The following is a 15,285-nucleotide window of genomic DNA, read 5'->3' as shown; positions in this document are numbered from 1 at the left end:
TATTGAGTCATCTCAGGACAGTAAAAGTTTACTGTAAGTTTGCCAACTTCTTGAGGATAATAAGGGTGTTCCTTGAGGTAGCCACAGCTCTGCCCTAATTGGTATAGGACTACATAGCTGACGCACAAAAGAACCTTGAAGTGATTAGCTACTTGTTATCCCGTCTTTGGTGATTAGCTACTTCTGACTGTCTCCTCATTATCGCTATTTGTAACATCAGCTCAGTGACTTTTCTCACACAGTAAGAAGGTTATTAGGAAACAAACATTTTAGTTAGAATATTGTTACAAACAAAGCAGAGGCCTGTCTTTGGTAACAAGATCATGGAGTTCAACCATCAACCGAACACTGACAAAACCACCGCTAAACCATGTCCCTCAGCACCACATCTATGCATCTTTCAAATACCTTCAGGGATGGCGATTACACCACTTCCCTGGGCAGCCTCTTCCAATGCCTGACAACTCTTTGGGTGAAGAAATTTTTCCTAATACCCAATCTAAACCTCCCCGACATAGCTTGAGGCCATTTCCTCTTGTCCCACCACTTGTTACTTGGGAGAAGAGACTGACCCCCCCACCCTCGCTACACCCTCCTTTCAGGTAGCTGTAGAGAGCGATAAGGTCTCCCCTCAGCCTCCTTTTCTCCAGGCCAAACAACCCCAGCTCCCTCAGACGCTCCTTGTAAGGCTTGTTCTCTAGACCCTTCACCATCTTCATTGCCCTTCTCTGGACCCGCACCAGCACCTCAGTGTCTTTCTTGTGGTGAGGGGCCCAAAACTGAACACAGTACTCAAGGTGGCGCCTCACCAGTGCAGAGGACAGAGGGACAATCACTTCCCTAGTCCTGCTGGCCACACTGTTCCTGATACAGGCCAGGATGTTGTTGGCCGTCTTGGCCACCTGGGCACACTGCTGGCTTGTATTCAGCAATCAGTCAACCAACAACCCCAGATCCTTTCCAGCCACTCTTCCCCAAGCCTGTAGTGCTGCATGGGGTTGTTGTGACCCAAGTGCAGGACCCAGCACTTGGCCTTGCTGAACCTCACACCGCTGGCCCCATCGATCCCTCTGTAGAGCCTTCCTTCCCCCAAGCAGGTCAACACTCCCACCCAACTTGGTGTCATCTTACTTTCCATTGTATTTCTATACAAAGTTATTTCTGCCTCCACAAAGGAGCTTGGAGTTTTCCTTAGATTAATTTCATCATATTACTAGAAGTCAGTTCTCAAACCAGTCAAAAGCATTTTAAATTGCCGCTCCTGGTCTCCAGTGTGCCTGCCAGGCCATCCCAGATCTCTGCTATTGTATCATCCGCCTCATCAATTAAAAGCCATGAACAGGAGATACCCTAGCACAATCCCACTCAATACTGTTTTCATTCCAATATTAAAAAATTGGTAACTAGTCTCTTGGCAGCTTTGCAGAAGTGTGAGACCTTGTTCTGTCGCTACTTTTGCTCCACACAAAAAGCCTGTTAGTTACCTGGTCATATATAAAAAAGTGAATTAGTTTTTATGATTTATTCCTCAAGAATTAATTCCAGCTGGTATTCCTCCTCTTGCTGCCAGATACAAATCTCTCGGGATACATGCAAAACTGTTTGCTTCTGATTCAAAGTGGCCAAAGACAGGTATCCATCCCAATGGAGACAGCAAAAAAAGAACATGACTAAAACTCTGCCAACTTGCACATCTGTCTCTGGTTTTTAGTATGTCAATACCTGGTTAGGATTTTTCTGAAGTTCTTTCGTCTTTTTGCTTTGTTTTCTTTGAAGAGTTAGGTAAGTTTCCCCCCTAACCTTGTTCTGAAAATTAGAGTACTAATTGAATTTTAACATCTTCCTCATAGCTATGTAGAAAAGTATCTTAAGTTTTGGCTAGGGCTAATAACCCAACTAAAACAATGTTAACTATTTTTATCTCAGAACACTCATAAAGATTTGTACTGAACTAATGATTCATTTTAATTCACATTTGCTGCTACTGTGGTGTGAGCTGGGGGAAAAAAGACTTTAATGTGCCTCAGATAATTAACCAAGCTGTGGCCTTTGGAAGATGAACTGCTCATAGAAAAAACCTGCTACACAGAATTTGCAAGTTTGGTTTAAGGCAGTTTTAATTATTGCGAATTTATTATTTTAATGTGTAAAATTAGTGACACCAGAATAGGAAGAGCCCAGCAGCAGCGCTAGTTACAGGTTCCTGCGTCTGGCTTCCAGCTGTGTGGTGCCCTCACCTCTGATGTGCCCACGGCAATTTTCAAGGTCACACTGTGAAGAAGTGAAGGGGAAAAAAGTGCCTCATTTTAATGTTTTCATAAACATACATAATTTATAAATCACCTCGTCTCTTTCAGGATTAAGAAACAGAGCGTGTTTCAGTCCCAAAGACCACTCGACACACCCGACAGCTGAGCGAAGCACAGCCTCAATTGCTCAAGGATGAATTCTCAATCTGACCTCCGCGTGCCTCCTTATCTACTGACAGCACTTTATTCAGATTGAGACCTTCTGCTTAAACTGAGCTACTAATGATGTAGGAATAATAGAGCAGCGACCGTTCCCTGGTTTCTCCAGGACCAATAATTCAGGCATTCATCACAGTATCTAGCTTGAGGCTTAACTTTGAGTCAAACCAGTCACTTTAACCTCTCAGCAGATAAGAGTTTGAAGAAGGAAGAAACTGGGAGACCTTTCACAGAATCCAACTCTTTGGGTGCTCCCAACCAAAAACTAACGTATGCATTATTGTGATTTATATACAGGGATTTTAACAAGGCCAGTTTATATTGTTACTGGAAATCCTGGTCCAGCTATGGCTGCAAGGTCAGCTCTGGGATGCTTGGCTGTTCAGTGCCACCTTCTTTGAGCTGGCTTCAACATTTCATTTCAGAACAAAGCAACATTAGGACAAGAATGCAAGGCACGTGCCTATTTTAATTGGAAGCACTTATGTCAGTTGTGTGGCGTTTCAGTTAGACTATTGCTACCCATCAATCCTCGAACTGCATGTATTTTACCTACCGTCACAGCAGAACTGGTGCACCGAAGCATTTCAACCAAACATTACTGGGAAGCTTTCCTTCTATTTGAAATGAACGTACGAAGTTTCTACTGAACTCTGTATCATCTTAGTATAGAAACGTGAAGTGTGATGGACTGCTAAGCAGCCATTCCCATTCGGAAAGCCGCAAAACTGGTGGCCAGGGATATGAAAACCTTGAGAATTGAGTTTTCAGAGTCTAAGTTACCTAACCAACACTCTGCAAGGACCACATAATGTTGTTTCTTAAGAGGTTCTGAAAACAAAACATGTCCTGATGTTTCTAGGATTTTGTTCATCTGCTGTCTAGAAACATCTTTATTGAAATTATGCCTTAAAACAGTGGACTTGGGAAGGAAAAAAGAGGAAATACCGAATTTTGAAGAAAGCAGCGAAAAGGCCATGTGGACAGGACTTCAACCTTGTATTTTGTTATTCTATTCTTTCTGAATTTATCAGTAGTATGCTAACAAAGTCCGTTTGGGTTTTGTGAAATCTTAGTCATTTAATAACTGAGAAAGGAGCACATTCAAATTGCTGGCATGTGATTTACTACCCAGTAATCGATAGCAACAGTACTACCACAACAAACAAACAAAAAAAATTTAGTACGTGAGAAAGATGTGACAGAACACTAGCAGAAATGAAACAAAAGCTCGGAGAAAAATTTACAGACTCCAGGTCATCATGTTCTGGGTTTTTTTTTTGTTTTGGTTTGTTTGTTTTTTACCACTAAGTAATGAGTAGAATACAAAGGGCGGAGGGGGGGGCGGGAATAAGTACCCAAAGTAACTATTTAAAGAAAAGCAAAAAAAGGTTATACTAACGAAATACAATACAGCAACACTAACACTGGGAAATACTGAAGTAACCCACAGACAATTTTCAATGTAAAATCAATAGTTTATTGCCATGCTACAATTTTTATTATTTTTTTTTTTTCCAAATGAAGTTGGCACTGGTAAAAGGGAAAAATGTTGTCATAATACATAATACATTTTTAAAAAATGCGCTTTTGGTAAGCTTTCTCCATAATGACAGCTTAAAACAAGTGAAATTAGGCTTCTTTAAGATTAATGTGGAATGGCATAAAAATACACTCTGCATAGTATAATATCACTTTTCTCATAAAAGAAATACGGAATGTTTGTAAAAACAAATTCATCGAACAGGGCAAATTAATTGAAATTTTATAAACAATTTGGCAATGGTACTCCCACTGTTTAGACTTTTTTATATAAAAGAAATAAAAATCTAGAAAGCTACCTTTATACAAAGTTGCTATATTTATGCCTTTAAGTAGGAAAAAACATTTTATAATGCAAATTAGGACATACAATAATCTTACAATATCATACAATGTAATGACAAGAAAGGAACATACAACATAAGATTTTGGCCTTTGTAGAAATGACTATTTCTGCATTTAATAAATGCATTTGTGGCACACTGGTGACTATTATATTTTTACTACTACCAGTCAGCTTTCATGCTAGAGCAGTATTCGGCTGTACTGCAACGGCAGGTCTGCAGTTTAGTTAAAAAACCACACTGTTTTTCAGGAGACGAAAGGTGACGCTGCAATGAAGCGAGATGTGAAAAAGGCAACGTGCCTGCTGGTTGAGAGATCTGTATTGTGGGACACCATACAACACTCTTTCCTTTCATACCAGAGCATTTCTTATACATTCAGTTATTAAGTACCAAAGTCTTACAAGTGAGAACATCCGTGTTCAAGATTTGGCAAAATTTCAAGGAAAATACAAAGTTAGTACCAAATATATAATATATTATATATAAAATATGGGTGTATGATATACACACATACTCTAATGCAAAAAAACTGCATTAATATGGAGTTAAATTTGCTGACATCCATCCCTAAATAAGATAACCATTAAAAAACAGGTGTAATCCTGATCTTTCACACACTTTAGAATCACTTCCTCTTTCATACATAATAGTTAAAGCAATATATATGCAAGTATGACTAAGAAATCAAAATTCACATAGTAATCTGAACTCTGACCACAACAAATAGGATTTTTTTTCAGTACATGTAATTAAATATATTTATATTTTTACAGTATTTTTAGACCATTCCTGAAGAACTTGACCAACCAGGTCCTCAGGTGTAACAGAGCTGTTATGTCAGCAGAACGCGATCTTGCAGGAACACATCCAGTGGCCCTTGAAGTCAACACGAATCATTCATTTGGCTCCAAAGGACGCTGCACGAGGCCCGAACAAACTCTGGAAAGATCGCCCTGCTAACAAGGAAGATTCCCTGATGACATCAAAGCTCCTACCTCAGATTTCCTTTCCTACTGCCAAAGCGAAGGACCGGAGCAAAGGACAGATGGACTCTGGGCTCTCTGGGTTGTTGGCAGGTGGCATTTGGAATGACCATGTACACGACCATGTACGAGCCCAGCCCCAGCACCAGGGAGCGGCAAGGTGAGCTTCACAGCACCTTTTGTACTAAGGCTTCTCGTGGAAAGCAGAGGAGCTGCTCCTCCATGCTCATCGCTTGGCAATTCGGTCACCACGGGTCTCAGCCGTCAGCTGTGGCTGGGACCCCAAGGCATTAAGTACTTTGCAGACACAGAGGAAGACCGTCCCTGTTCTGAAGGGCTCGCGCCTGTTTGTTAATCGTATTTTTTTACATAATCTCCTTTGTATATACACATATTTGCTACATAAAATAGAATTACACCAAAGTAATGGATATAGCAGAAAACATTGTCACATATATGTATATTACCACACTAAATAATTACTAAAACTGCAAGAAAAATTTCAAAATGCCCTTTGTAATTTATAAAAATATAGAAATGTCCGACACTTGTTTCATCAACTTTAAAGGTAACTTTCTCTCTTATACTCCATTTCTATCTGTACACCTACATATTTCCAAACAAAATACTGCGTTAATCTGGAGTAAACACCGTGTTAGGATAATATCCTCATAAGACATCTGACAGACTTAGTCACATCCCTTACAGCACAGTATCCCAAGAAAAAATGTACACATGGTCAGAGTTGCAGCTGCTAAGTTGATTTTTTTTTTTTCTTATTCACTTATCTTGGCGAAAAGAGGAAGCAATTCCTAAAGATTGTGAAAGAACCTTAACTCATGACTTGTCTTTTTTGTATATGCTCTGTAAGAAGGACATCAGCAACCTTGACTCCATCTTAACGCAGTTTTTTGTGGTGGAATTTCTTCTGGATTTTTTTTGGAGTGTATATGAATTTAAAATAAAGATATCATAAATGAACTTATGTTTATATTAAGTAAATACTGTCAAATATAAATGCCTGAATTGCTACCTCAAGGAAAAGATGGGAAAGTTCTCATAATTAAATTCCAAAAATACCTAATTCTAGCTACTAAACTGAAGAACCAAACTTCTTTAGGGGAAATAGGAGAATTTCAGATTTAAGTCCACTATTAGTTCCTACTAAATCACTCTCATCTTATTTGCAGCCATTAAATAAATTAGTACAGTGCAGAAATGGAATTTCACCATTGATCCCACCTTACTCAAAGAGGAGAATACTGCTTAGAAAGAGAGGTCCAAATCAGATACGTCATTATACGCTCAAAGTAGTAAGTAACTAACATTAATCAGAACTTGCATTTTTACTTTACCAACAGTGAAAAAAGACAGTCTGCTCTCTCCTGACTCTGTCTCATTGACCAGTGGTTAAATATATAAAAAAAACCAAGGATAGCCAGATTTTGAGCGAATACACGCTGTTATAAAACCAGCAAAATTAACTGCTGGTCTGTCACCAGCAAAAGAGCAGCCCTGTTTTGACACTGTTTTGGACTTTGTACAGCTGACAACTTCCTGTGGCCCTTTTTACACCCAAACTCTAGTCAGAGGTGTAAACAAACACACAAATATCCAAACATGGGGGGCAGGGAGAATTAAGCAGTTTATGATATGAAATGTCTATTTAAACACTTAAGATTTCTATAAAAGTTCTGTAGACTTTAATAGGAACAGGAATAGTGCTTCAACGCACACCATTACATTCAAACCCCATCATATGCAAAATGTACTTATCAGGGGAAACATAAAAATGTTCTAATGAGAGTTAAGGTTTTCAAAATGGTCTTTTCCATATTGTTTTCTGGAGTTACTGAGAAATACCACAAAATTAAAAAAATTGGTCCTCCTCTTGACATCAATTTGAGAAAAAAAAAATCCCAACATAACCAACAGATTAAATTCTAACTAACTGTATTTTTAGTACAATCTTTATTATGTACTTTTGGTCGCTGTTTCATCTGTTTTATCAACTCCATTTCCTTGTTTAAAAGGTACACTAATGTATGTCTTTCCCAAATCATTGCATTAAAGGAATACCTACAGTTAAAGGCTTTCCCTTGTCAAATGGGCTTGAAGAGTAGCAGCCAACTGCATGTTATGGATGAAAAGGAGAACTGATGGAGATGCTGCCATTTTTGCAGGACCTAGTTTATGTAAACTTAACATGTCTCTGTTACTAAAGAAAATGGTTACATATTTGTAGTTTATCAGTCTATACACCTGTGGGCCCAAAATAAATATGATCTAAATACTGTGGAGAGATTTCAGCTGAAAACTGAATCCTAGATTACAGACACTAAATCTAACATCACAGTCTTTAAAAGAGACCGAATTGAAAAAAAAATATTTACCAAGTCTCAATGGGTAAAGTGCATTGCAACTACATCTACTTCAAAGGGCAGAAAACAAGGAATGCTAAAGACAAGTAGCGTGAGTAATAGGGACTACCCAGTATGATCACAGCGTACACAAAACGAGAAAGCATTATCCCACCTGTAAAATGTAAGTGGGTAAAAAAATAGTCCTGGAGAATATATTGTCAGACTTATTAATATCATTAAGGCTACAGAAAGTTGAAATTTCAGTATGTTCTCAATTCTGGGGACCAGAGCTAAGAAAACACCCCTTATGAAGTACTGTGAAACTTGCAACAACATTAAAAATTTACTCAGACCATCCCTTGTATCTGAGACCATTCAGGAAAAACCGGAATTAAGAAGGGATATGTTTGGTGGTTGTAATTTCAGCAGGTCACTTAGGATCTATCTTAAGCCTCTGTTTCCCTATTTGTCAGTTGGGAATATTACTTTCCTGCCTCACAAGGTGTGTTTTAAGGGTCAAATTAATTAGTAGTTCTGAAATAACCATACTATACAGATGAGGACCAAATATGTCTAGGCAGCCAGCTAGATCAAACACGTTTGCCTCAAAACACATGCTGAAGCATTAGCTCAGCTTACAAATTGAAGTGAGCTATAAGGTAAGAACAAGAATCACACCAGCATCATTAACCCAGTAATTATTTCACAATATCTGGTACTTTCACTTCAGTACAGACCAAGACTAGGCCGCAGCACAAGGTGAGGCAATGGCAAAGAAGTGAAGGAGCACTAACACTGCAGACCTGTAAGATGTCTAACTCTAGGTAGTCATCACCTTCTTGAGTACCAAGGTCTCCCCACAAGTCAACGAGTCTATCACAAGAGTATGCATATGTTGACCGTGAAATCATTAATGAGGGTTTTTTTAATCTCATTTAAGTTCCTCATAATGGTCTCAAGGACTCCCATCTTTTACTTCTGCAAATTATGTTCTTTGTGCATCTGGTCTTTCAGTACCATACAATCTGTAAGGAAGAATGAAAGGCAGAGTGAAAAGGTTGTCTGATATCCCTTAACGGTGTGGCCAGACACACCTACGTCAGGCGCTACTACTGCTGCCACTACTAAACTGAGAGAAGACCAAAGAAAAAGTTAACAAAGGAACAGGAATACACTCCAATTTAACTGAAAATAATTGTAGTTTGTTTTTTTACAAAACTTCAATTCAAATATTGCATGAAGACCCTTAATTCTTTTTCAGATCTCCAAATGGCTTTTCTTGCGTGTTTTTCCTCACTCACAGTTCAAGGGTTATTTTACATCACATCAGTTCACACAAGCGTCAGTTCATTTGCAATCACAGGCTCAAGAGTAATCTCTTCTGCTGCTAGTACCAAGGTGCACCTGCAATACTGCCAGAATTCTAAAATTATTCAGAGTATTAAAAAAAAAAAAACTAAAAAAAACCCCAAAAACAAAACAAACACAAAAACTTCTGCTAAGGGTGCATCTGGCATATTTGACAAACAACATTCTACCTGGATGTACCTGTAACACTGAGCAGCCATCATTGTCACCAAGTTCACCAACTGCAAAAGGAAAGAATTATGCTCGTAGATAATACTACCTTCAGATAATTTACGACATATCTTTCTAAATTAAAGTATACTATCAACTATGGATACACATTGCTAGAATGTGCAATTTTCTATAAAGAACTAAGTCCAGTACCCTGCCTCCCATGTAACCTGTGTCTGATGCTTTAGAGGAAGACAATAACTGCATAATAAACCTTTCCAGTTGTGCAATAATGCATGCTGCTGGAGAGCTGGGATATTTCTGTCAGGCATAAAAAAAGTAGAACACTGGACAAAGACAACCATTTGACCTTCAAGAGATTTTCTTTGTCAAATGCAGAGAGTAAGACAAACACATAAATGACCCTGAACAATAATTAAAGCTATGTACAAAATTTTTACTTTTAAAACAAGACTTTATGGAACAGATAAAGAAACAGACAAATGCAAAGAAAGGAAGGCACATTGAACTAAGAAATTACAAGAGAACCTTAATTCATTCAGCCAACCTGTGAATTCCTTCACAAAAAAAAACCCCAAAACTCTAATTAGAGATTAAAATTCTGTCAGATTTCACAGGGAACTTGATACGCCACTCAGAATTCTCTTCTAGCGGAAGGAGCTTAAGGCTGGGTTTAGATGCATTTATAGCTCTGATCGCCAAACTTCAATGTGACCTCTCCAATATCACACAAGTTAAGAAAATTATTGGGAAGTAGAGGCCTTCTTGCCCATATGGTCTTAAAAAAAAAAAACAAAAACGAACCACACACACAACACAACAAACTAACAACCAAAAAACAGACAAAAAAGGTGTGGTGTTTATATCCCTTGAGATGAACCAATACATCTTGTGTACGTCAAACTGAGTGAATTAATGCATTACATACATTTCATTCTGGAGGAGCCACTTCAATGAGGAATGAACATAAGATGGGTATCTTGAAAGATTAGGTTTACCTGCTAATAATGCACATATCAAGAGGCTTTAAAAAGTGTTATAAATGCCATTAACAAGTATAGGCACCAGACCAGAATATTTATAAATTCAAAACTGGCATGTCACTCAAACTCTAATCAATTTAAAGAGGCACTGTGAAAGGTGGTGATGCTGCTATGCAGTAATTACTACTACTGTAGAATGAAATAGTGTTACCTAAATGAATACTTGCTCTACATTAATTCCCTTTAGTTAGACAAGTACATGAAGTATGCAGAAAAAGTTCTATTAGTCTATAAAAGGCGTTAGTGTTAAGAAATGCAAAGTACTTGCATCTTCAATTTTATAAACTTCACAAAAGGTGCAAATGATTTAATGCTTCCCAGGCTCACATAGGCAGGTCAGTACTGTTATGTCTAGTTTTCCTAGAAGTACCATCATCTCGGGGCAGTGCTTTTTGCAAGCTTGACATAGCAGCAGTTCTTTCAATGTCTATCACAGCATACAGCTCTGTGCGCCTGGTTGGAGTTTGCGGAAGTGGAGTGGTGGGGGTTTTTGGAGTCTGAGGGTTGTCGGAGTCACTACCACCTTCCAAGTCAACCTGTATATAGTTGAGCTGCCTGTGTTCTAAACTTGGACGCCTAATGTCAAAGTTAAAGACTGTTGGGGTACAGTCCCGACGTCGTGAAAATTCTACTTTATGAGCACTTGCTGGTACTGTTACATTCTCTGTATTGACATAATTATGCATTGGATCTAGGTTATTGTGGTAGCCATTCAGAGATGGGGTCTTTGGTCCTAAACTGTCATCTTCGTCTCTACTCAGCTTGCGGGCTTCCCAAACAGGAGGCAAGGATGGCAAGTTCTCATAGTTCAACAGCGCAGTTCTCCTCTGAGCAGAGTTGTTAATGTTCTGGGTGTCTGAGGTACTGGTTGATGTCAAACGACCTCTCCTGACCCCTGAGGCACTAGGGATTGATAACCTATTTATATTTTCATACACAAATTTATTACCAGATGGTGTTTCTCTACGTTCATCACTGTCGTACCCAGTGTCCCATTCAGTGTTGTTTGTGCTGCTGCCGCCGCTAACTTGGTCTCTCCCAAGTTGCTCCAGTTTCTCTCTTTCCATTAACTGCCTTTGAACAGGTGTTGGTCCTAAAACAAACTTAACTCCTTCAGGCTCCAGGAGAACCTGAGCATCTCTGTCATCAGTACACATCTGATCATCTTTCATTTTAGTTGTTTCAGTGTTTGAAAGCTTTGATTCCAGTGGCGCATGCACACTTGATCGATTTTTTCTTTCTTCTTGTACCCCAGTAGTGTTGACGTAAGTGTGCACCTAAAAGGGGAAGAAAAAAAGAAAAAGGAAATTCAGATGCTATTTGTGCTTTTTCTTTTCCTCCAAACTTCTTTCCTTCTTATCTCCCTGCTTTTCTAATCAAAATACCTGAAAACCAAATCTTGTGATAGCAGCTGTTTAAGAGCAAAGGTCATCTCTCACGTTTTGCTGAACTGTGCTCAGTTTGGGGTTTTTACCTGAAATTTTGTTGTTGGTTTTGCTAATGTTATTCTAACAAAAGAACAGAACTTACATCCTACATTAATAATTATTTTGATTTGATGTTTTATCTTAGTTGTGCTCTAGTTACAGCTTTTCAGGTTCCATTCCAGCTTTGCTCTGGTGAGGGCAACCTTGGGCTGCTACAGTTTAGCTCATTAGTCCACTTGGACAAATCAGCGAAGCAGAGCTCTACTTCATTGCCCCTTACCATGACAGTGACCAACAGTTAAATAAGCAAGGCGTTTGACACAGTCTCCCACAGCATCCTCGTAGGGAAGCTTAGGAAAAGTGGGCTTGATGAATGGACAGTAAGGTGGATAGATAACTGGTTGAAAGACAGAGCTCAGAGGGTAGTGATTAGGGGCACAGAGTCTAGTTGGAGGTCAGTGATGAGTGGTGTTCCCCAGGGGTCAGTACTGGGTCCAGTCCTCTTCAATATATTCATCAATGACCTGAATGAGGGGATAGAGTGCACCCTCAGCAAGTTCGCCGATGACACAAAGCTGCGGGGGTTGGCTGACACACCGGAAGGCTGTGCCACCATACAGAGAGACCTGGGCAGGCTGGAGAGTTGGGCAGAGAGGAACCATATGAAATTCAATAAGGGCAAGAGTAGGGTGCTGCACCTGGGGAGGAATAACCCCATGCACCAGTACAGGTTGGGGGCTGACCTGCTGGAGAGCAGCTTGGTGAAAAGAGACCTGGGAGTCCTGCTGGACAACAGGAAGACCATGAGCCAGCAATGTGCCCTTGTGGCCAAGAAGGCCAGTGGCATCCTGGGCTGCATCCAGAAGAGTGTGGCCAGCAGGTCGAGGGAGGTCATCCTCCCCCTCTACTCTGACTTGGTGAGGCCGCACCTGGAGTACTGTGTTCTGGGCTCCCTGGCTCAAGAGGGACAGGGAACTGCTGGAGAGGGTGCAGCAGAGAGCTACCAAGATGATTAGGGGACTCGAACACCTCTCTTATGAGGAAAGGCTGAGGGATTTGGGTCTCTTCAGTCTGGAAAAAAAGACAACTGAGGGGGGACCTTAGCAACACTTATAAATACTTAAAGGGTGGGTGTCAGGAGGATGGGGCCAGGATCTTTTCAGTGGTGCCCGGGGACAGGACAAGAGGTAATGGGCACAAACTCAAACATAGGAAGTTCCACCTAAACATGAGGAGGAACTTCTTTACTTTGAGGGTGGCAGAGCACTGGCACAGGCTGCCCAGAGAGGTGGTGGAGTCTCTGTCTCTGGAGACAGTCAAAACACGCCTGGACGCGTTCCTGTGCAACCTGCTCTAGGTGACCCTGCTGTGGCAGGGCGGTTGGACTAGGTGATCTCCAGAGGTCCCTTCCAACCCTATGATTCTATGATTCTATGAATAGTTGCTTTGGCTAAATATATCTTTGTAATTTCCATGCTACAATGGAAATCTACTGTACATTTAAAAAAAATCCCCAAAAACAAAACAAAACACCGCAAAAAAACCCCCACGATCTCACCTTGTGTATGACTTAAGCAGTAAGAAGAGAGGTTGGCTCTACTGAAAGAATAGTCTGTTCTTTCTCCAAGAGCCACCAGCCTCCTAATACCAGAAACTGAAGTAGAAAAATATACAATTCCATACAAACTATGGCACTCAGAATTAAAAAGGAGCAGGAGCTGGCACCAGGTGCCACTAAGAAAGGCAGGAATACACCACTGGATTGTCCCTGTGGTGGATCAACATATGGCTGAATAGGAATGACTGGAGTAATGGATTCCTTCTTTAAATTTTAATTCTGTCTGGATACCCAAACAGCAAAAGCAGTATTTTCCAGCAGCAGGCACCTAGCCTTCCCAACTTTTCTGTCAAGCTCTACAAGCTGAAGTGTTATTTACAGCTCACTGGACTCCTACAATGATTCCGTAAACTCATTTACTCTTCAATAACTCCAACAATAACACTTGGGATTCTTCTTTGGGGACTCCTAACAAATCCTCTCCCACAAGACAGTTCACTGCACTTTGCCCTGGTTACCTTCTCTGGTTTCCAACACTGTTTCTTGTCACACATGGGAGTCTTCCTAAACCACATTATATTTTATTAAACTTGACTAACAACATTTTCATCAGAAATCTGAATGATGAGATAGAACACACCCTCTAAAAGTTTTCAGTCTATCCCAGATTGGTTGGGTTTCCACTGAAAGGGATTCTCAGCAGCCTGGAGAATTGACCTCATAGAAATCTTACGGATTTCAGCAACATCAGATGCAAAGTCCAGTGTCTGGTGTGGAACAAACCCAACAGTACAGGCTAGGCACCAACTGACTTGAAAACAGCCTTGCAGAAAAGCACCAGGGGTCCAGGTGTATGGTAAGTTGCATGTGAACCAGCAGTGCGCCCTTGCAGCAATGAAAACCAAATGTGCACTGGTTTGTGTTAGCAAAAGCACAACCAGTAGATTAAGGAAAGTGATGGTCACCATCAATTCAGCACTTGTGAGACTGAATCTGGATTCCCCAGTACAAGACAGACATCACCATACTGGATTAAGTCCAGTAGAGGGTGATGATTAGAGGGGCTGGAGCATGTGGCATACAAGAAGTTGAGAGCCCTATCCTTGTTCAGTCTCAAGAGGAGGGCAGGAAACCACCTAATAGCTGTTTTCAACTACCTGAAAGATAAAGAAAATATAGAGACAGACCCTTTTTGGAGATGCTCAGCAAAAGGATATGGGTCAACAGACACCAGCTGCAACAAGAAAAAATGCAATTACATCTTAAGGAGAAATGCTTTCCCCGCAAAGGTGATGAAACACTGCAACACATGGCTCAGAGACACTGCGGAATCCCCTTGTTTGGAGTATTCAAAGCATGAAAGGACAAGGCTCTGTGCAGCCACCATCTAACTTTGAAATTTGACCTCGAGGACTCTAGAGGTCCCTTCTAACCTAAGTTATTCTATGATTTCTATTCACCAAATAGAAGATTTACATGTAAAGAAGCTTTTTGACCAGGATCTCTCATTATAAAGTACAATTTATGCATTTAAAAATAATAACATTTTTGAAAAGAGTATGTGCAAATACATACTTTCTATGTCTTTATTTGCATATACATATGAAGAGCAACTTAGTTACTTTTCCTCAACAAGCTACACCATGAAGTACCATTTTAAAGAGACGAGGCAAACACTTTTCTGAGGTAGTTAACGTAACAGTAGAAATACATTACACCTGATACTGAAAAACACAAATGAAAGCCTACAGAACAAGCATCATGAAAATCTGAACTAACATAGAACTGAAGCTATATGAGGGGAAAAAAAATACCCACTTGCTCCTCTGGTACAAGTAAAGGATGTGTTGATTCTTCACCGACAGAGGGGAGCCGTGCACTTCCGACAGAAGGATGTCTGCTGGAAGGATGCGATGAAGCATCTCCAAAAGATGGATATCTGGGATAGCCATTAGGTAAACTTTGTGCATTGAACCCAGGAGCTGATTCAATTAGAAAACAAGCAAAACCATATT

The 15,285-nt window shown here is 40.1% G+C and overlaps 1 protein-coding gene across 3 annotated transcripts in view; it reads right to left on the bottom strand.

Annotated features, from left to right (window-relative positions):
- Nucleotides 1-3,934: 3,934 nt before the first annotated feature.
- The window catches only part of FRS2 (fibroblast growth factor receptor substrate 2), a 58,655-nt gene continuing 47,304 nt past the window's right edge, over nucleotides 3,935-15,285 (bottom strand). For all 3 annotated transcript variants that reach the window (XM_074572996.1, XM_074573004.1, XM_074573012.1), the window contains 2 exons: nucleotides 15,089-15,252; nucleotides 3,935-11,562 (listed from right to left, as the gene is read on the bottom strand). In XM_074572996.1, the coding sequence (XP_074429097.1) occupies nucleotides 10,609-11,562; nucleotides 15,089-15,252 (1,118 nt within the window). In that variant the 3' untranslated portion in view covers nucleotides 3,935-10,608. The remainder of the gene's footprint in view (nucleotides 11,563-15,088; nucleotides 15,253-15,285) is intronic.

Source organism: Larus michahellis, chromosome 1 (genome assembly GCF_964199755.1).
Source record: "Larus michahellis chromosome 1, bLarMic1.1, whole genome shotgun sequence".
Taxonomy (NCBI): Eukaryota; Metazoa; Chordata; class Aves; order Charadriiformes; family Laridae; genus Larus; species Larus michahellis.
The sequence above is the reverse complement of the archived record's forward strand: the minus strand, read 5'-3'. Positions and strand labels throughout refer to the sequence as shown.